The sequence below is a fragment of the Thrips palmi genome, unplaced genomic scaffold, assembly GCF_012932325.1.
Source record: "Thrips palmi isolate BJ-2018 unplaced genomic scaffold, TpBJ-2018v1 HiC_scaffold_2, whole genome shotgun sequence".
In the NCBI taxonomy this organism is placed as follows: Eukaryota; Metazoa; Arthropoda; class Insecta; order Thysanoptera; family Thripidae; genus Thrips; species Thrips palmi.
The window spans coordinates 9,040,760-9,060,725 of record NW_023144629.1 but is presented as its reverse complement, the minus strand read 5'-3'; the positions used below and the strand labels follow the sequence as shown (position 1 = coordinate 9,060,725).

The 19,966-nt window shown below is 59.8% G+C and overlaps 1 protein-coding gene across 2 annotated transcripts; it reads left to right on the top strand.

The window, feature by feature from the left end:
* The first annotated feature begins 6,457 nt into the window (after nucleotides 1-6,457).
* LOC117647273 (protein phosphatase 1 regulatory subunit 3C) lies at nucleotides 6,458-19,928 on the top strand. 2 transcript variants are annotated; one of them, XR_004587828.1, is made up of 6 exons: nucleotides 6,462-6,893; nucleotides 16,566-16,843; nucleotides 16,945-17,196; nucleotides 17,759-18,043; nucleotides 18,473-18,675; nucleotides 18,755-19,928. XR_004587828.1 is itself a non-coding variant. In XM_034388970.1 (5 exons), the coding sequence occupies exons 2-5, from the start codon at nucleotides 16,568-16,570 to the stop codon at nucleotides 18,434-18,436; spliced, it is 861 nt and encodes a 286-aa protein (XP_034244861.1). In that variant the 5' UTR covers nucleotides 6,458-6,893; nucleotides 16,566-16,567; the 3' UTR covers nucleotides 18,437-18,615. The 2 variants fall into 2 exon arrangements, 1 of the variants encoding a protein (XP_034244861.1); XM_034388970.1 differs by lacking the exon at nucleotides 18,755-19,928 and having other exon boundaries at nucleotides 6,458-6,893; nucleotides 18,389-18,615.
* Nucleotides 19,929-19,966: the final 38 nt, after the last annotated feature.

The window sequence follows — 19,966 nt, the reverse complement described above, 5'->3', positions numbered from 1 at the left end:
CGCACGCCCAGCGAGCCTGGTGCCCTTATCCTCGCCCATCTTATCATCAGCGAGCAGAAATTTCAAAGGAACACACGGCCGGCACGCGGGCAGGCAGGGCAGGCGCGTGACCGGCAGGCCCGGCAGGTCGTCTTCGTCGCTCTGTCTCTCTCGCACTCACGGGGCGTCCCGTATGGGAGCGAGAGAGACAGAGCGACGAAAGCGGAATCAGTCTGCAGGGCACTTGGCGATGAACTTCGGCTCGGCCGTGAAGGGCACGGCACACTGTACGCAGTGCGACGCAGTGCGCACAGTGGGCCGTGGAGGCGGACAAAACTCTAGGCGCGTTTTGAGCTCCAGAGTCGCTAAATGGGACTCGAACTGAACGTGTGACCCCACCAATGGATTGCTCCCCGAACGAGGAATCCATTGGTGGGGTCACACGTTCGATTCGAGTCCTGTTTAGCGACTCTGGAGCTCAAAACGCGTCCAGAGTTTTGGACGCCTCCACCGGTCTTCTGGCCCACTGTGGTGCGCTCGGCACGGCCGCACAGAGTGTCTCTCTCGCACCCACGGGGCGTCCCGCGCGGGTGCGAGAGAGACAGCGCCACGCCGCGCGGATGGTAAAGCCTGCCGTGTGTGCCGCACACTTTCTTGGGCTTTGCGTCGCTGTGCGTCGCTGTGCGTCGCTGTGCGCTGCTGCGCGCTGCCTCGCGCGCCGTGGCGTGGATGCTCAAACATTTGCCGTTGGCCGACAAGCCCGGCGAGAGCAGCGAGAGCGCGGCGGAGTGGCGGAGGCGAGGCGAGGCGCCAGTCAGCTCCGCGCCAGCAGCCCGCCAGCCGCCGCGGCGCCGGTCGCCATTGGCCGCCGACGTGATCACGAGCCACACCCACGGCCGCCATTGGCTGCCGACGGCCGAGCACGTGAGTCGAGTGCGGCGAGGCGGGGCGGGGCGGGGCGGGGCGCCCGGGGAAGCGGCTAGGCGGCACGACTAGGCGGCACCGTGGCCACGGCGGTGACGGACCTGGCCTAGGCTAGGCCACCAAGTGCTGTACTATGCGTGACAAAAGTAAGCGACCCCTCCGGCCGGGCCTGGCGATACCCCGCGCCCAGGCCGCTGCTGAGACAGGCGGACTCCTCGGCAGATGGACCGACGCAGGGCTGCGCTGTTGTCAAACTATATCACTGCAGGTGCCGTGAGGGGGATGGGGCAGCATGTGCCAAAGTGCAGAGGCAGAGGACCCGGCCTGTAGCAGGCAACTGGACTTGGTCTGGAATTTCGGTTCAAATAGTCGTAGAACAAAATTTCAAGATATCACTGGACTCGCAGCTTCGCAAGGAACCCATTTCCACTCAATTCGAAATCCAAAAATAAGTTGTTTGAAAATTTTTATTTTGAGTCAAGGGGCAATAAATCAGCTTGTCAGCACCCTCACGCCGGTGCAGCCAGGCAGTGAATGAGACCCGCGACACAATAGCCTGCAGGCAACCCGGCTAATTCTAGAATGCAAATTTTCTAGGGCGTTATTTTGACATGTTGGGAATGTTGGCCACTGTATTGAGGACTCAATTTCCGACTTATACATGTAAAAATTAATTTTCTAAGATCATTTTGATGAAGTAAGAAAAAGTTTACTAGATACCTTACAATGAAATAATCAGCTCAGATTGAGACGCATTTTGGTAGTAGTGTCAAAAATGGTCATATTTGCATGAAATAGACTTGTAAAAATAGCACCCGGCCAGCAGCAGGAGCAGAACCGCTCGGCCGCTCTGTGGCATCCAGACCGGCGGCTGGCCCAGGTGGCCCAGGGTGTCATTCACTCGTCGGGGGGTAATAAAGCTATTGTGCACCTGCAGTGATAGTTTGACAACAGCGCAGCCCTGCGTCGGTCCATCTGCCGAGGAGTCCGCCTGTCTCGGCAGCGGCCTGGGCGCGGGGTATCGCCAGGCCCGGCCGGAGGGGTCGCTTACTTTTGTCACGCATAGTACAGCAGCCGTCTGATTCCGAACACTGCTTCGTCGCTGTGTCTCTCTCGCACCCCTACGGACCGCCCCATGAGTGCGAGAGAGACAGAGCGACGAAAGCAGTGCTCGGATTCAGTCGGCAGAGTCAGAGAGTCGTTTTCGTCGCTCTGTCTCTCTCGCACTCCTGGGGCGGTCCGTTGGGGTGCGAGAGAGACAGAGCGACGAAGCAGTGTTCGGAATGAGACGGCTGGCTAGGCCGCGGCGCTTCCGAGCAGTGCTCTGTCTCTGTCGCGGCCGCGTGGGTGGCACCGCGACAGAGTGAGACGGCTTCGGCGTGCGGGCCTAGTGGGCCGGCCGCGTCGACAGAGACAGCCCATGACGTGCTCTCAATCAGGCTGCCGGAGCATGGCGGGCATGGCGGCATGGCTCGGCGAGCCTTGCCGGGGACCGCGAAGGCAGCGCGCAGCGCAGCGCAGCGCCGAGGAGGGGAAGGGCGTGTATTTATTTCCCGGCGGTTGCAGAACCAGCAGAACGGTCACCAACGGTCACGTGGGCAGCGTAACGCCAAACACAACACGCGGGGCGGGGGGCGGGGCGGGGCGGGGCGGGGTGCAAGTCTCTCTTTTATGTAACCCGCGCAATCCATGATACGTCGTGCAATCCGCGCTCGCGTTGCAACCGCTGCGGGAAAATTTGAAAAGGCGGCTTGGCTTTGGCTGCGCAGCGGCGGCGGTGGCAGCGGCTGTTGCAACCGTAGACGCGGATGCACTTCGAGCGGCGGGTGGACACGTCGCCTGCGAGGCCACGGAGGCCACGGGGGCCACGCAGGTCGCGGACGGCAATCTCACCACCATCACGGATTTTATTATTTTCGCCAACGACTCGCTCGCTATGCTGTAAGGGTTCCAAGGTTACGGGGCGCAAAGTTCAGCGAAATGCAACGACACTGCGGGTCGCCCGGCCGCCGGAAGTCGTCGGCCGAGGGAGGCTGGAGAGAGAGGTCACAGTGGGCCAGAAGACCGGTGGAGGCGGCTGAAACTCCAGACGCGTTTTGAGCTCCAGCGTCGCTATGGGACTCGAAACGAACGTGTGACCCCACCAATGGATTGCTCTCCGAACGAGGAATTCATTGGTGGGGTCACACGCTCGGTTCGAGTCCTGTTTAGCGACTCTGGAGCTCAAGACACGTCCTAGTGTTTTGGCCGCTTGTGCCGGTCTTCTGGCCCACTGTGCGTTGCATCATCCTCGGAGGCCCTTCCGAACAACAACATAGTAAGCACACTTACTTTTGCGCCAAATCCCTATATACTCTGACCAGAAAACGAAGAGCCCTGGGTCCTCGCGGTCGAGGGCTACCTGCAATGCTATCCAAGGCGGCAGATGCCATAAACCGCGAGAACTCAGGGCTCTTCGTTTTCTGTTCAGAGTATAGAGATCGCTCCAGTCCAACCGCGCGGCCGGCTGCTGTCTCACGCAGGGAATTGCCCCTCTGCCTCACCTGGTTGCTGACCTGGCCAGAAAAGCTGCGCTGTTTTCCTCGCAGTCAAAGCGAGCCAGCCTGCCGGCGCCTGTCGGGATGTCCGGGGCCGGGACTTCCCTGAGGGATGAAATTCGCGGGAAGCCGTGCCATCACGCCGCGCTGCGGCCCAGCCATTGGCCCCGGCCACGCGACACGCCGCGCGCACGCAGTCACGCATGCACCAGCAGACTGCGTCCGAGAGCCGTTTTCGTCGCTCTGTCTCTCTCGCACCCACACGGGACGCGCCACGAGTGCGAGAGAGACCCCGTGTGGAACGAAAGTCTGTAAAGTTGTCGTAGTTTTGTCGTTATTCTCACGATGAATTAACATCAAATACACTTCGTAACTACGACGAAATAACGTCAAACTGAGCGTCAAACGCGTTTGGCGTTAAACAGCAGGTAAATTTGAAGTTTTTTTGTCGTTAAAGTGGTCCGTTTTACGTCAAAAAAACTTCAAAATGACGGTGGCCCATGGAGCTGCGAGCCAAAACAGAAGCCTACTCGCCGAGTATCGAACCGAGACCCTAGCCCACCAACGCGTTGGAGGACAAGTGTCGGAGTTCGAAGCCGCTCGGCCAAAGCGACTTGTGGCGGTCGGAGTGCATCGACGCGAACTGCTTCGCCTCGCGCTTCCCGCTCTCGCATTTTGTCGCAGCAACGTAGAGCACTTGATCTAAGTAACGCTTTTTGGGGTTTGAATCAGCTGATGTTACATAACACATTCCAGCACGGTAAAAACGGTTCCTGGTTTCCAATGAAACGTATGGTAAAGGGATTTCCAGGGAGTTCCTTGGAAAACCAGGAACCAGGCAGCGTTACTTAGATCAAGTGCTCTACGTTGCTGCGACAAAATGCGAGAGCGGGAAGCGCGAGGCGAAGCAGTTCGCGTCGATGCACTCCGACCGCCACAAGTCGCTTTGGCCGAGCGGCTTCGAACTCCGACACTTGTCCTCCAACGCGTTGGTGGGCTAGGGTCTCGGTTCGATACTCGGCGAGTAGGCTTCTGTTTTGGCTCGCAGCTCCATGGGCCACCGTCATTTTGAAGTTTTTTTGACGTAAAACGGACCACTTTAACGACAAAAAAACTTCAAATTTACCTGCTGTTTAACGCCAAACGCGTTTGACGCTCAGTTTGACGTTATTTCGTCGTAGTTACGAAGTGTATTTGATGTTAATTCATCGTGAGAATAACGACAAAACTACGACAACTTTACAGACTTTCGTTCCACACGGGACGGAGCGACGAAAACGACTCTCGGAATCGGACTGCAGCCCTTATCGGCAGGCCACCAAAACAAGGGTCGCTCCGCTCCAGCGTTCCAGTCACCGCGTCCAAAACTCCAAAACGGTCCTGGACGGACCGTGGGGTGGGACGCCGCGGCACCGCTCGGACATGACCGCCTTGTTTTCTTCTGGTGCAGATATAGCAAGTCACCGCCAATGCATTGCACTCCGGGCAGTCGGCCGGCCTGCAGGCCAGCCACGCCGCGAGGTGCGAAAAAGGCTCATCTACAGCAGCAGACTGATTCCGAGAGTCGTTTTCGTCGCTCTGCCTCTCTCGCACCCATGCGGGACGCCCCATGAGTGGGAGAGAGAGGCAGAGCGACTCGCGGTCTGCTGCAGGGGTTTCTGGATGATGGCCCCAATGCACAGTGGGCCAGAAGGCCGGCGGAGGCGGCCAAAATCCCGGTCGCGTTTTGAGCTCCAGAGTCGCTAATTACTCGAACCGAACGTGTGACCCCACCAATGGATTGCTCTCCGAACGAGGGGCGTGCACAAGGGAGGGGCGGAGGGGGCGACCGCCCCTCCCGAAGGACCCCGAAAGGTATACTTTTTAGGAAGGTTTTGGCGTATATCCCCTGGAAGTTAGGCAAAATCTCTCAAAAAATGGTCTCACCGCCCCTCCTGAGGAGGCGATCTGTGCACGCCACTGCGGTTACACGTTCCATTCGAGTCCTTTTCAGCTACTATGAAGCTCAAAACGCGTCCGGGATTTTGACCGCCTCCGCCGGCCTTCACTGAGAAAACCTTACAAACTATTTTTGGCCTTACAAAGAAAAGTAGTTGTATAACAAAGTATTTTGAGCATACATATGCTTACAAAGAAAATACTTCGTAATTTACAAACTATTTCTTCGTATAACAAAGTATTTTAGTTTGTTATACGTATGATCAAAATGCTTCGTAAGGATTTAAGAGTGTTCTGGCCCACTGTGCAACGGCACTGTCGCAAAAGTCGCCTCAAAAACCCAATGATACATCCAAGCCAATCGTCTCGTCTTGGGTGCAGAGTGGCGTATCACACTGCAACTGGATGAGCATTCGCATCCTAGACGGAGGCGCGGGCGGCGGGGAAGTCTAGGGAAGTCCCACCGCAGCCATTTCAATTTTGCAGTCACGCCCCAATTGCGAAACTGCAATGACCCGCGACGTGCACCAACAAGTCGAAAAATGTAAACAAGAGGAGACTTTTTCAATCCGCGACGTTTGCCGCATTTGCCCTCGGAGGTTTAGGTGACCCCGAACCGCGGCGGCGGCGGCGATCGCGGCGAGACGTATGGTCCTTCCCTCGCGCCTTCGCGCCTCGTCGACCCGCGTCGCTCTGTCTCTCTCGCACTCATGGAGCGTTCCGTTCGGGTGCGAGAGAGACAGAGCGACTTGCAGTGCAGGCCGCGCAGCACAGCGCACAGTGGGCCAGAAGACCGGTGGAGGCGGCCAAAACTCTAGACGCGTTTTGAGCTCCAGAGTCGCTAAATGGGACTCGAACCGAACGTGTGACCCCACCAATGATTTGCTCTCCGAACGAGGAATCCATTGGTGGGGTCACGCGTTCGGTTCGGGTCCCGTCTAGCGACTCTGGAGCTCAAAACGCGTCTTGAGTTTTGGCCGCCTCCACCGGTCTTCTGGCCCACCGTGCAGCACTAGAGTCCGGCAGGGCGACGCCAGCGCCCCCGGCGGCGGACGGCCGCAACGCGCGGCGCGCTGCCGGTCGCGGCTGCCTGGGACGGGCCGGCTCGAGAGAGAAGCCACCAGTTTGAGCAGACAGTCAGTGAGAGAAGTGCAGTGAGTGAGGCTGCGTGGTTGGCGGCAGGGAGGCCACAGGCATCGTGCCTACGTCGGGAGGAGTACAACACCGAGCCGTCGTCCGTCAACGAGGACCCCAACAAGACCGTCACCCGCGGCGGGATGTTCTCCTGAAGCCGCAAAGCAACCACAACGCCGCCCCCAAGATCAACAACATCAACAAGCAGTGAAACCCGGAAGAATCAGAAACTTTTAAAAAGCGAACTTGAACAAACTCAAAGTGACAGCCGACTTTACTGACTGAAACTAACTCCAGTGCGAGGTTTGCTCCGCGTGTTACAAGTGGAGTGCCCAGCAGGCCCTCATCCTCGTCGAGCAGCCGCTTGGACTAAACCCGCCGGTAAGTGTCAACGCCCCTCCGGCTTCCCTTTCGACTTTGTTTTGGTTGTCGGTGAGGTGCAGCTTGTCGTGGGCCGGGCCTGGAGCCCCGCGGGCCGCAGGGTGGCGGTGGCCGTGGGTTACAGCCGGCGGCGGCGTGCGCGGCGTGCTGGTGAATGAATGGGACGTGCGGCACGTGGCGCGGGGGCGTTCGGAGCCCTGCCGGCGTGCTGCCGGCGTGCGCGACCTGCCCCAACCCTCGGCGCCACGCCGCGTGCCCGCCCAGCGTGCCGCCGCGTTTGACACGCGACACGCACCGTCGGTCACCGCGACGCCGACGTCGCCGTCGACGGCGACCTGACCTACGGGTCGCCGCCGCTGGGCCAAGTTCGAGGCGAGGTGACGCAACCCGGTGCAGCATGCACGCGCGCTGTGCGTGCGCCGGCCGGGCGCGCCGGGCGTGCCCGAGGAGGCCCTGTCCGTCACGTGCAAGCTCGGTGCTAGGCCCGTGGCGGCGTGGCCGGTGGGACGGTGGCCGCGGTGTCGTGGTGGGGCCGTGTGACCTCCCCGACCGCCTCGGCCTGGCAGGCCTGGCAGCCGGCGGCGGCGGTGCCAGACTCGTCTGCCCGGCCCGGCCGTGTTCTGTTCGTGTTCCGCTCGCGAGTTCAATGAATCTGGCGGCGATCTCGTCGCGGCCGCGCCGCCTCCGCGTTTTGCGCTTGCTGTTCTAAAAGCGTCGCGAGCTTTTCTGCCAGGCTGGCGGAAAGGGAATTGGGCGAGTGGGGCAGCGGCGCCAGCGCACAGTGGGCCAGTGGACCGGCGCCGGCGGCCAAAACTCGAGACGCGTTTTGAGCTCCAGAGTCGCTAAACGGGACTCGAACCAAGCGTGTGACCCCACCGATGGATTCCTCGTTCGGAGAGCAATCATCCATCGGTGGGGTCGCAGGCTCGGTTCGAGTCCCATTTAGCGACTCTGGAGCTCAAAACGCGTCCGGGATTTTGACCAAACCCAGAGTCTGCCGACGCGTACTTTGCCTTCCTCGCGGACCGCTTCGCCAGGGCGCGGCAGTGCGACGACCAGGGTGTGGTACCAGCACGAGGCGGCCGAGAGAGAGGACGCCTTGCTCTACCTGCTGGACGGACGACGAGCTGCCATTGGCAGCCAGCCCGGCCTGCCCGGTCGGGGCCTCGGGGACCGTCCCCGAGCCGCTGGAGTGCCGCAGAGCCTCCTCGGCCGCCCCGAGGAGCGAGTGAAAGCCAAAGCCAGCCTCGTGCCGCAGAGCGCAGAGCTCCGCGTCGTCGTGGTGGTGGCGCGGGCCATCGGAGTCCGGAACAAAATAAACAGGCCAAACAGACGCGAGTTAGTTTTTCGACAAGCCCTCGGCTACAGTGCGAGACGTGGCGGCCGAACGAGCAAATAGGGCCGGAGTTCGTGAAAGGGGGACGCATCAGTGCCCGATCTCGCCGAGTCAACACACTCAGCTTTTTCGAGACTCGAAGCATCACGTGACGGGCTCACGTGCGCGCTCGCTGATTTCGATGGGTCGAAACGTCAGTCGATCAAAATAGTTCGAAATGTTTTTTTTGGGGGGGAAGGGGGTGGGGACGTAGACATGTCCCTACCCTAGCTCGGAAAGAGACTTCACCCCCCGCGTGCAATGCGGCGTCTAGTACACGTTCCGGTGCAAAATTTACGTCTGTCTCGCTCCCTCTCGCTGCACGGCCGGCCAGACTGGAAGGGCTGCTCTCTCCGCCGCGCCTACACTGCCTACGTGACCGCCAGCGCCGCGGCCCGCTTGGCGTGCTTGGGGCTTGGAGGCGGCCCCCTAGGCTTTGGGATTTACACTGGTGGGGAGCGCGTCGCACCACGTCTGCACCACGTCCTTGCCGTGCTGGCGGTGCCGTGGCGGTGCGGGCCCGGCCACGCTGCTGGGCCGTGATGCCTGGCCGGCCGGTCACTTTCGGCCTTTCGAGGCCCGTGACGTCACGACCATCTCTCCAGCGAGGCCGCGTGCTGTGTCTGCCATTGACGCAGGCCGGGCGTGGCTGGGCCGCGCAGTGAGCTAGAAGACCGGCGCCGGCGGCTGAAACTCTAGACGCGTTTTGAGCTCCAGAGTCGCTACATGGGATTCGAACCGAGCGTGTGACCCCACCAATGGATTCCTCGTTTGGAGAGCAATCCAGTGGTGGGGTCACTCGTTCGGTTCAAGTCCCGTTTATAGCTGAAAACGCGTCTCGAAGTTTGACTGCCTCCACCGGTCTCCTGGCCCACTGTGGGGGGCACTGCGCTGCAGTTCGCCCTGCGCAAACTCGCACGGAGGCGACGATAGGCGGTCCATTTAGCGTGCGCCACGGCGGGTTAGCGCATCTGGTGAAGGAGGTCGAGCCGTTTCGCTTCCGCAACCCTGACCCCTTCGCTCGCTGGTCCTGGGTTCGAATCCCGGCGCCGCTGTCCGTTTTCTCATCCTTTTTTGTTGGTCCAGCCCGTTCCCGCCCCTCTGCCGTGCTGTCTGGGTTGGTGCAGGGCGGGCACAGCATGGTTTGATCCGGCCTGCGCCGTGCCGGGCCGAGCCGGGCCGGTTTAGAAATGCAGTCGAATGCACTCGGCCGGCGTGGTGGGCTGGTGGGCCGCGTCGAGGAGTGGTGGGCAGAGCCAGGACGCCAGGATGCCGACGTGTGGGCCGCGGCGAGGCAGCGGCATGCAGCCAGCAGGAAGCAATGCCCCAGAGATGCTCTCCTCTCGAATCGGCAGAAAATGTTGCGAGCAATCGCAAAGGCCGACCCGATTCGGACTGCAGACCGATTCCGAGATTTCGTCGCTCTGTCTCTCTCGCGCCCACGGGGCGTCCCGGGTAGGTGTGAGAGGGACGGCGACGAAAACGACTCTCGGAATCGGTCTGCAGGGGGTTTCGACAGTTTGCCAATGGCCGGGTTTGTTTCGTTGGACGGCCCCGGGCCGCCCCGCCACCGCCCCGCTGGCGACATGACCTTGCCGCGAATAAGCACTGCCCCCCCACCCCCACCCCCACCCCCACCCCCACCCCCACCCGCGCCTTGCCACCGAGCCGTGACTAAGACAATGATAACGCTCACCATCTGCACCGGTCCGCATTCCCTTGCGTTCACTGCCAATCAAGCAGGCTGCCGTCTGATTCCGAGCACTGCTTTCGTCGCTCTGTCTCTCTCGCACTCATGGGGCGTTTCGTAGGGGTGCGAGAGAGACAGAGCGACGAAGCAGTGTTCGGAATCAGACGGCTGTCTGCAGGCCTCGCTCCGTCCCTCTCGCTCTGATGGGGCGTGCCGCAAGCGTGCGAGAGAGACGGAGAACTGTTGTCAGTCAAGTGTCGGGCGGCGCCTGCCTGCTACTCGTCGCGGAGGTGTCCGACGGGGTGCCCATGCCGTCTAGACCGGCCAGGGCGCCGTCTCTTGGCCGCCACACTCGAAAAGGTGTCGCCGTTGATTCACTTGAGGGGTTCCCGTCGGCGGGGGAGGGGGAGGGGGAGGGGGAGGGGGAGGGAGAGGGAGAGGGAGAGGGGGGAGTCGAGTCTAATTTGCCAAGCGGCCCTCCTTAGCGGACTGCGCACCTGATGACTCAGCTCGGCCGCGTGCCTACGGGGGTGCCAGGGGAAAGAGAGAGGTGACGGGGTTCCTGGGGATGAAAAAGGGGGGGGGGAGGCTGCCCGTCAGGAGACGTCCTCGAGATAGGCGCCACCACTGTCTGCATGCATGTGCTTCATTGGATTGCACAATCGGTTTGGTACTTTTCCGTGCGCCGCTTGTGCAGCATCGCGCACATTCATTGTGTGCATACTCGCGGAGATTAGACATTTTTTTTTCGCTCTGTTCGTGGGCGACGTGGTCGGCCGGAGCGAAGGCAGGGGTCGGGTTATCGGGGTTAGTAATTGGTCGGCCTTTGTTTTATTTCTGCGTTTCATTCTCAATGTTTGGGTGCGGATTATTCTTTTTGGCTGCGGATTATTCGTTTCGCCAGCCTGGTGCCCATCAACCTCACTAAGTAACAGTGAGAGGCTCATGCTTGACAGAGCCGTTCGTTGAGCGTCCAACCTTAAACCTTAAACCTCGTGCACAGTGAGCCACACGACCGGCGCCGGCGTCCAGAACTCCAGACGCGTTTTGAGCTCCAGAGAAGCTGAACAGGACTCGAACCGAGCGTGTGACCCCGAATGTATTCCTCGCTCGGAGAGCAATCCATTGGTGGGGTCACGCGTTCGGTTTGAGTCCCACATAGCGACTCTGGAGCTCAAAACGCGTCCGGCACTTTGACCGCCTCCACCCGTCTTCTGGCAAGTCCGCTGTGTCTCGGCGCCGCGTGCTCGCGCTCCTCGTGGTCGTCGCGCACCCCGTCTCCGCGGACACGCGGCCCGCGGCCGGCCGACGCATGCCTGCCGCGCTGCGATAAGCTACACTACTAATTCCGCAGCGGTATAGAAAAATGGTCCGTCAGCGTGTAGAATAAGGCTCGTAAAACGGACCTATCGAGTCAAATAAACGCAGATGGCGGTGTCTATTCTTGCCGCTGTGTGTGTGTGGCGGTTGTGATAAGCGGGCCGAGCACTTGGAGGTCAGTCTGTTTGCCGCTTCTTTCTCTTCGCACGCCCGGCCTGCCCCGGCCTGCCCCGGTCTGCCCCGGCCTGCCCCGGCCTACAGACTGATTCCGAGAGTCGTTTTCGCCGCTCTGTCTCTCCCGCACACGCAGGGCGTCCCCGTATGGGTGCGAGAGAGACAGAGCGACGAAAACGCCTCTCGGAATGAGTCTGCCGCCCCGGGCCGCCCCGGCATGCCCCGGCTCCGTGATAGCAGCCTTGTTGTGGTGGAGGCGGACGCGCGGACGCCGCCTGGTTTTTGGCTCTCGATAAGGGAGACGCCCTGGCCCTAGGCGACCTCCTCAAACACGGCGAACGAGTGCGCGGCGCCGCGCTGACCCCCGCGGCGACGACCTGGCGGCGCACAGTGGGCCAGAAGACGGGTGGAGGCGGCCAAAACTCTAGACGCGTTTTGAGCTCCAGAGTCGCCAAATGGGCCTCAAACTGAACGTGTGACCCCACCTGTGGATTCCTCGTTCGGAGAGCAATCCATTGGTGGGGTCACACGTTCAGTTTGAGGCTCATTTGGCGACTCGAGAGCTCAACGCGTCTGGAGTTTTGGCCGTCTCCACCGGTCTTCTGCCCCACTGTGCGGCGGCGGTCGTTATGCGCGCTGGTTCCGCTCTCTCTCGCACCTCTACGAGGCGCCGCGCGATGTGTGTGAGAGCGACTCTGACACTGTTCGGAATCATCTCCCGCGCGCCTGTGATCGACGGCGTAGGCAGCCCGCCGGGCATGGCGAGTCGCTCTGTCTCTCTCGCACCCGCACGGGACGCCCCGAGAGAGCGAGAGAGACAGACAGAGCGACGGAGGCGACTCTCGGAACGAGTCTGCGGGTGTCAGTGACTCGCGTCGGAAGCGCAATGCTGCAGCGGCGCGGCGGCGTGGCTCACCTTGGGTCGTCGTCGCGATGCGGAAGTGCACCAGCTTGGCCGGCCGTGCACCGCGGCACCGCGCCGTCCGGTCGGTCAGTGGGGTGAACGTCTCGGCTGGCTGCTCGCCGAAAAGAGCAAAAAAAAAAAAAAAACGGAAATGAAAACAAAATGAAATACGCTCCGGCGCCGCTGTCTGGCGTAGAATGCACGCGTGACCTGCAACGTGCTTTTGGAGCGGATGATTAAAAAGGGGTTTGCTTAGGCGGTTTGGCGTTCGCTTGAATATTTGCGTGTGTGCCGAGCGAGGCGGTCGCTTGACCGCTCTTGGCGCGTCCCCTCACGTGTTGGACTGGTGCGGGGCCGTTCAAACAGTGACCCGGTCGGTTCGGTCGGTTCGGTACCTCTCTCACGGTGATAGCCAACGGGGTGTCCACGCTGGCCGCGTCGCACAGTGGGCCAGAAGACCGGTGGAAGCGGTCAAAACCCCAGACGTATTTTTGGGCTCGAGTCGCTGAATGGGGCTCGTACCGAGCGTGTGACCCCATCAATGGATTGCTCTCCGAACGAGGAATCCATTGGTGGGGGTCACACGCTCGGTTCGAGTCCTGCTTAGCGACTCGGGAGCTCAACGCGTCTGGGAGTTTAGGCCGCCTCCACCGGTCTTCTGGCCCACTGTGCGCCGTCCACGGCGTCCGCGTCGTCACCGACGTCCCTATCGCCCCGCTCAGCATCTCGGGGTTATCCACACCCGGAACGGAACGGCGCAGAACGGCTGGGCTGATAGTTATCGGCAGCGCGGGGTTCGGTTTGTAATTTATTTTTTTTTCGAGTGGGGTACATGTGGCGGTACTTGAAGCACGCCGTCCATAGGCGCCGTAGGCCTGAACGGTTTTCGTCACGCGGATGTAGATACGGCTCGCTGGCGTTGCCAAATTGAATTAGATAAGTTTCTTCGAAAGTTTCCGCTCGCGTTTTTCTGGTTTGACCTGCGCCTATTTTAGTTCTTTTTTATTGGCTGAAATGTGTGCCACTGGGGAGCGCGGAGCTGGCGGAGTGCGGCCGTGGCGTTGGCTATGGCCGGGCCAGGGACGCACTGGCTAGACTGTTTGTCTAGGCGCCTGATGGGCTTTCAAGGCTTTCCCTGCCGGCGGCCTCGTCCGGCCGAGACGCGTTCAGGGCTTTCGACGCTTTCTCCCCGGGGAATCCGAACCCGCGGGCTGTTTTTACCGAGACGCGCTGACTGGGGCGGGGCCGAGCCTCGGGCCGAGCGGGGCGACAAAAGTCACTGACACGGTAATCGTGTTTACACTCGGCACTGACCTGTGCACAGCTCGTCTTGTTTGCGAGCCCGCAGTAACACGTGAGGCAGTAGTAATCCCGGCCACGTCTTGTTACGGCACTGTATTACGATCCCCCACCCCCGCCCTTTTTTTTGCGGTACTGTATGTACCTTCCCTTGACGATGCCAACGCGGATAGGATAGCGCTGTTGGTCGTTCCCTGCTCGGCTCCAACCCTTGGCATTCCCAGCGGCGACTTCGCCCTCCCCTCTCGATTCGTGTCATTGGCTCGTTCGCAAAAAGCCCCCACGGATTTAGACCGTCCGCGTGATGTGTCCTTTGGGCTGGCGGTGCTGGCCGCCGGCCGTCTCCTCTGCACTTCACAGTGTGGTCGGCTAGGTGCGCGGCGGTGCTGCCGAGTCTCAAGGTCGTCGTGGAGATGCACGGTCTTGTCTCCTAGCTCTTCCCCTCCCCCTCTAGCTTAATCTAGCAGCAGACTGATTCCGAGAGTCGTCGCTCTGTCTCTCTCGCACTCATGGGGCGTCCTCTGAAGGTGCGAGAGAGAGCGACGAGGACGACTCTCTGGCTGGCTTCGGCGGCGTGCTCTGGTTTGGACCACGTGGTGACCGCGTCTATCCGCGGCCGCGGCATGGCCGTGGCTATCTCCCTGCTCGCGGCGTCGCGTCGGCGGGGCGGCCGGCCGAGGGGCTACGCCAGGCTACGCGTTGTTTTGCGGGGACCTTGAGGTCGCCGTCGGCGCGGGGCCGCGGTTGCCGAGGCAGTGCCGAGGCCCCAGAGGTGATCGGCCTGGCCCCGCGGCCCCGCGCTGCCCCGACGGCGGCCTGGGCTTGCTTGGGGCCTAGTGGCCTGACCCGGCAGGCCTAGGCAGGCCGCCACGGTGCTATCAGGTGCGCGGCGCAGGATGTTCAACAGGCACGCCGATGACGCGCGCGGCGCGCCGCCGGCATGCTCTTGTCTAGCCGAGTCTAGCCCCGCCGGGGCACCAGCAGACCGGCCGCGTTCGATAGCCCTATCCTTGTCTCGTGGCACGTCCTGCAGGAGTGCAGGGGTGTGAGAGAGACGGAGCAACTGAGGCGCGAGGCCTCCCCCGCTGCGTTACGTAACAGGGTTCGCCTGCGCGTACCGCACAGTGGGCCAGAAGACCGGTGGAGGCGGCCAAAACTCCAGACGCGCTTCGAGCTCCAGAGTCGCTAAATGGGACTCGAACCGAACGTGTGACCCCACCAATGGATTGCTCTCCGAACGAGGAATCCATTGGTGGGGTCACACGTTCGATTCGAGTCCAGCTTAGTGACTCCGGAGCTCAAAACGCGTCTAGAGTTTTGGCCGCCTCCACCGGTCTTCTGGCCCGCTGTGTACCGTCGGTGTACCTCAGTTGTACTGCTTCGCGCGGAAGCACTTGGAGGTGCGTGACGGCGGCGTGCTCGAGCACGTTCGTCGCGGTGCTGCTCCGCGCGCCGCGTGATGTGTTGGCGCCGCGGCGCCGTGGCGTGGTCAGGGTTTGGCGGTGTACAAGCGCCACGCGCCCGCCCAGGCGCTGTTCACGTGGCCGCCTCACCTCGCGCGGTAAGTCTGGCCGTACCGGTGCCGTGCCGCCGCGGTGCCGCCGTGCCGCGGCTTTTGGGAGCCACTCGCGCACCGCGCGCTCGCAGGACCGGTTACGCTATATTTATCGCGCAGTGGATGGCGCGCGGTCCGTGGGGACATTCCCTGAGCACGCCGCCGGCGCGTCGACAGTCGACGCCGCCCCCCCGCCACCTCGGCCGCTCTGCCGGCGAAAGGCGCCGGCGCGACGGCCTTTTGGCAGGCCGGTGCCAGTGGCTTCGCGGTTTCGGCGACGGCAACGTGCTCGCGGACGCGCAAGGAGGCTCCCCGTCGGCGCGAGTCTCGCTCTCGCATGCAGGTAGGCTACCGGGTCACGGGAGGAAGGGCACCGGCTTGGCCGTCGTCGTCGGCGACGGGCGCGGCACAGTGGGTCAGAAGACCGGAGGAGGCGGCCAAAACTCAAGACGCGTTTTGAGCTCCAGAGTCGCTAAACAGGGCTCGAACGGAACGTGTGACCCCACCAATGGATTCCTCGTTCGAAGAGCAATCCATTGGTGGGGTCACACGTTCGGTTCGAGTCCCATTTAGCGACTCTGGAGCTCAACGCGTCCGGTTTTTTGGCCGCCTCCACCGGTCTTCTGGCCCACTGTGCGCGGGCGTGGGTTCGACTCCCGGCCGCAGCCGGTTTCTCCGGCTCGCCCTTCCCGTTGCCGCGCCGGCTGCATGTGCAACGCGTGCAGCAGCCGCGCGCTTTCTCTTGGGGGCGTGGGCGCACGGGGCGGGACCGAGGTTCAAATACTGTCGTTGGGAATTTTTCGGCGGTGGCGGCGCTTGCTTGCAGTGTGCTGCAGTGCCTCTCGGCCTGGCGCCTCCTCGTGCCGTGCCGCCGTGCCCGGTGCATGCGCTGCACTGCTGCGTCCGATTGGCGGCGGGGAAGGCCACGCGCCTCGCCGACGGCACTGCGATGATCCCTGCACCCACTTGATCCCCGCATGGCGATTGACAACGCCTCCCCCTGGACCCGCAGGCCCCCAGGCCCGCAGGCCCGCACTGCACTGTAGGACTGATAGCGGAGCCGTCGCCGCGGCGCGAGGCGGCGGCGTGGCGAACTAGAGTCGTAAAATGTGGAAAGGTTTGAAGGAGACGAAATGTCATGCGGATGGATCCCCCGCCCCACTTTCTTGTTCCGCTTAAAATAAATCCTTGGCCTTCGCCTTGGCTGACGCACGAGGCTAGAGTGTCTGAGGCACTGTTCTAAGCGCGCCCCCCCCCCTTTTCCTCTGGCTAGGCCGGACGTTTGGACGTCTGGTTGCGCTAGGCCCGGCGCTTCGGCATTCCTTTTTTCTGACGTCCACGTCCATCTGTTGCAGACATGCTGTGCTCCGTGGCGATGCCCGCCGAGTACGAGGTGCCGGCCTTCCACCGGCCCCCGCCCATGCGGCGCCCCGCGTCCCTGAACCTGGCCGTCAGGGTGCCGGTGCCCGCCGCGCCGCGCCGGCCCTGCCTGGTGGTGCGCGCCGGCGGCGAGGGCGAGGAGGCCGTGGTGGAGCAGAGGCAGCTGGAGCAGCCCGCCGACCTCTCGCCCACGCGCAACAAGAAGCGAGTCGTCTTCGCGGACGACGCGGGACGCCAGCTAACGCACGTTAAGGTAATTGACTTGAACGTCACAAAATGACAAATTTCTCGTCGTGCGTCGGTTTTCGCACGCGAGTGCCCTTTTGCCCTTCTAACTCTTCCGGTTTGGCGCAGGTCATGACGGAGCCCAGCTTCGCCCCGCCCAGGTGGAGCATGGCCTTCCTGGCGCAGGTGACCCGCGGCGCGGCGGCCGAGGTGTGCCCCGAGCCCTGGGAGCCCGCGTTCGCGCAGCCGGCCTCGGACTACCTGGCTTTCCGCAGCCGCCTGGACCGCGACAACGTGAGCCTGGAGAACGTGATAGTGCGCGAGGCGGAGCAGGTCGTGGTGGGCACCGTCAAGGTGCGCAACCTGGCCTTCCACAAAGAGGTAAGCGAGCCGCACGCCGTAGGGACCCACACTGGCTAGACTAGGCGCGGCCGCGGCCGCCTGGAACGGCAGCGGCCCGGAACGTGGCGCGGCCCCTCCAGAACGTTCTGCTACTGTGTCCGCGGAGGACGCCATGGGGCCCTTTGGGGGTGGTCCTGGTGACCGCGCCGCGCCACGCGGGGTAGCGCCGCGAGGGTAGGCAGCCCGCCGCGCACGCGTGGTGCCCGTTACACAGTGGGCCAGAAGACCAGTGAACTCGAGACGCGTTTTGATCTCCACAGTCGCTAAACAGGACTCGAAGCGAGCGTGTGACCCCACCAATGGATTCCTCGTTCGGAGAGCAATCCATTGGTGGGGTCACACGTTCGGTTCGAGGCCTATTTAGCGACTCTGGAGCTCAAAACGCGTTTAGAGTTTTGGCCGCCTCCCCTGGTCTTCTGGCCCTCTGTGTGTTGGGTTGCCTCCTCTCGCGGCGCGCGCCTGGTCCTGGCGGTCCTGGCCTACTCTACGCACTGCCTCTCCTTCTCGGCCGCGGCCTGACTCCGTGTTCGCTCTGCCGCAGGTGCTGGTGCGGTCGACGTCGGACGACTGGGCCACCCACGAGGACACGTACTGCACCTTCGTGCGCACCAGCGCGTCGGCCGGCGTGCCCGTCCTCTACGACACCTTCTCCTTCCGCCTCGTGCTGCCGCCCCAGTCCAGGCGCCTCGAGTTCTGCGTGCGCTTCCACTGCGAGGGCCACGAGCAGGACTACTGGGACAGCAACGGCGGCAAGAACTATGTGCTGCTCAAGAAGAACTCGCCCTACAACACGTCCTCCAACAGTGTGGATGACCTGACGGCCAAGGTGGGTTGCTGCCCTTGCTTAGAAGTTGGTAGAACGTGCTTAGCGAGGAGTCTCCTCCACCCGGTCCCATTTGCTGGCAAGCCTTACTTAATTAACAGCCCGGATGACACTCAGGACCACCAGTAGTTCCAAGAGTCTAGTCTTATGGAAATTCTGTTTACGAATTTTTTATGGTTGTTGCTGTATACATGCCACAACTGATTGGTTTTTATTTATTATTTACGCCCTTATGTAAGGCATTTAAAATTTGTTTGAGGAATAAGGGCTTAATTTTGGCACCCTCAGGCTCTGTTCTTTCTAGAGTCCTAAATTGTGGCATGCTTAATGTGGTGGTTCTGTGTGCAGCTTGCGGGACTAGCCTCCAGCCTAGCTTGGGGCCTTAGATCAAGATAATCAACTGATGTTGGCTGCTGTGCTGTGGATGTGCAGATTGGAGAGCTGACGACCGACCATCACTACACCAGCAGCTTCTCGAGTCCTCCATCACAACATGGTCAAGCTGTCTACGACAAAGTGGACTCGTGGTCAGAATTCGCTTCGTGGAATCATCTGAGTGTGGATGGACCTTATTGGTGAAGGTCTCTCTGGTCTCCCACAGGCATGCAGTCAGGCTTCACATCAAGAGACATGCGGTAAGCTTTCTTGCATTTGTCTGTAAGTAGTAGATTTGGTTTTAATTGGCACTGACTTTTGATTTCCTCCTTGTTGCAGTTTGTGTGTGGTACTTCTAAAATCTTGCCTGATTGTCGACTTTGTCGGCTCAAGTCCATCCAGACCCCCATTGTGATATCACCCGCCATGAATTGTAAATAATTCATCTTAGTGATGTATGAATTTCATCCTAAAGACTGATTTGTAAGCATAAACCATTAGTTAATTCACAGATGAATTTTCAACAAATATTAATGTGTAAATTAGAATGTTTTAAATCATAACTGGAGAAAAGTTACAGGTGTATTTTATTAGTTGATGCATGAAACAAACTTAATCAGAATGTCTGATTAACCCCGTTCAGAACTCCTGACAATGTTAAAGTGATAAATTCATGTTTTTATTCTCTCCTTTGGATGACAAAATTCCTAAACTGGCATACTTTAGCTTTCCTGTTGAGCATGGTGAATATTTGAGGATGTTTGATTATGTTTTAGTTTTGACTGTGATATAATGTGGATTAAGACAAGTGTGCCAGCAATTAAAATCTTGATAACATAGCCATGTTGGTAATTCATGTATGAAGGGTTGTTACTTTCATGAATTGACAATAGCTTGTGTGAAGTTTAAATTTTATATTAGAATATTTTTACATAAGCCATTCCAGGGTTCAGCTTTGCGGGTTTTATTTAAGGCCCGTAAAGATTATGTAGGGCTTAGATCATGGGTCATCTTCTTACTATTTGAGGACAGTGGTTGTATTGTTGTAGTGTTAGCTTCAGAGTTGCCATTATAGGAACTGTTGTGCCTTTTTATTGTGTTGTTGCTTGTTTTGTTTATGTTAAAGGCAATGCAGTTTTAAGTCTTCCAGAGCCTTATCATTCTATGGGGTTAGTTTTGAGATAATAGTATCTCTTACACCAAGCAGAACTGATCTTTTCTTTTTTTTTATTATCGATGTTTTAATGAATTTTAAGGTGTCTTTGTACTGAATCATTTTATCATTAACAAATGTAATATAGCTGTGAATATCTGCTTGTATTAATGGACTACAATAATTTATCACTCTAGTCAGTAATTTAACGAAATATTGTCATCATTTCATTCAGTCACTCCATTGTGTTTTTTTTTTTGTAAGTAAATGTGGAAAGATCCTTTTAATGAGATGAGGCTGTTCTAAGGTGACTTTAATTATGTTTTAATTTTTCATGAAAATATTAGTTTTCAATAACAACTTGTGTTTACTTCCAAATCCCTTGGGCGTTGAGAAAC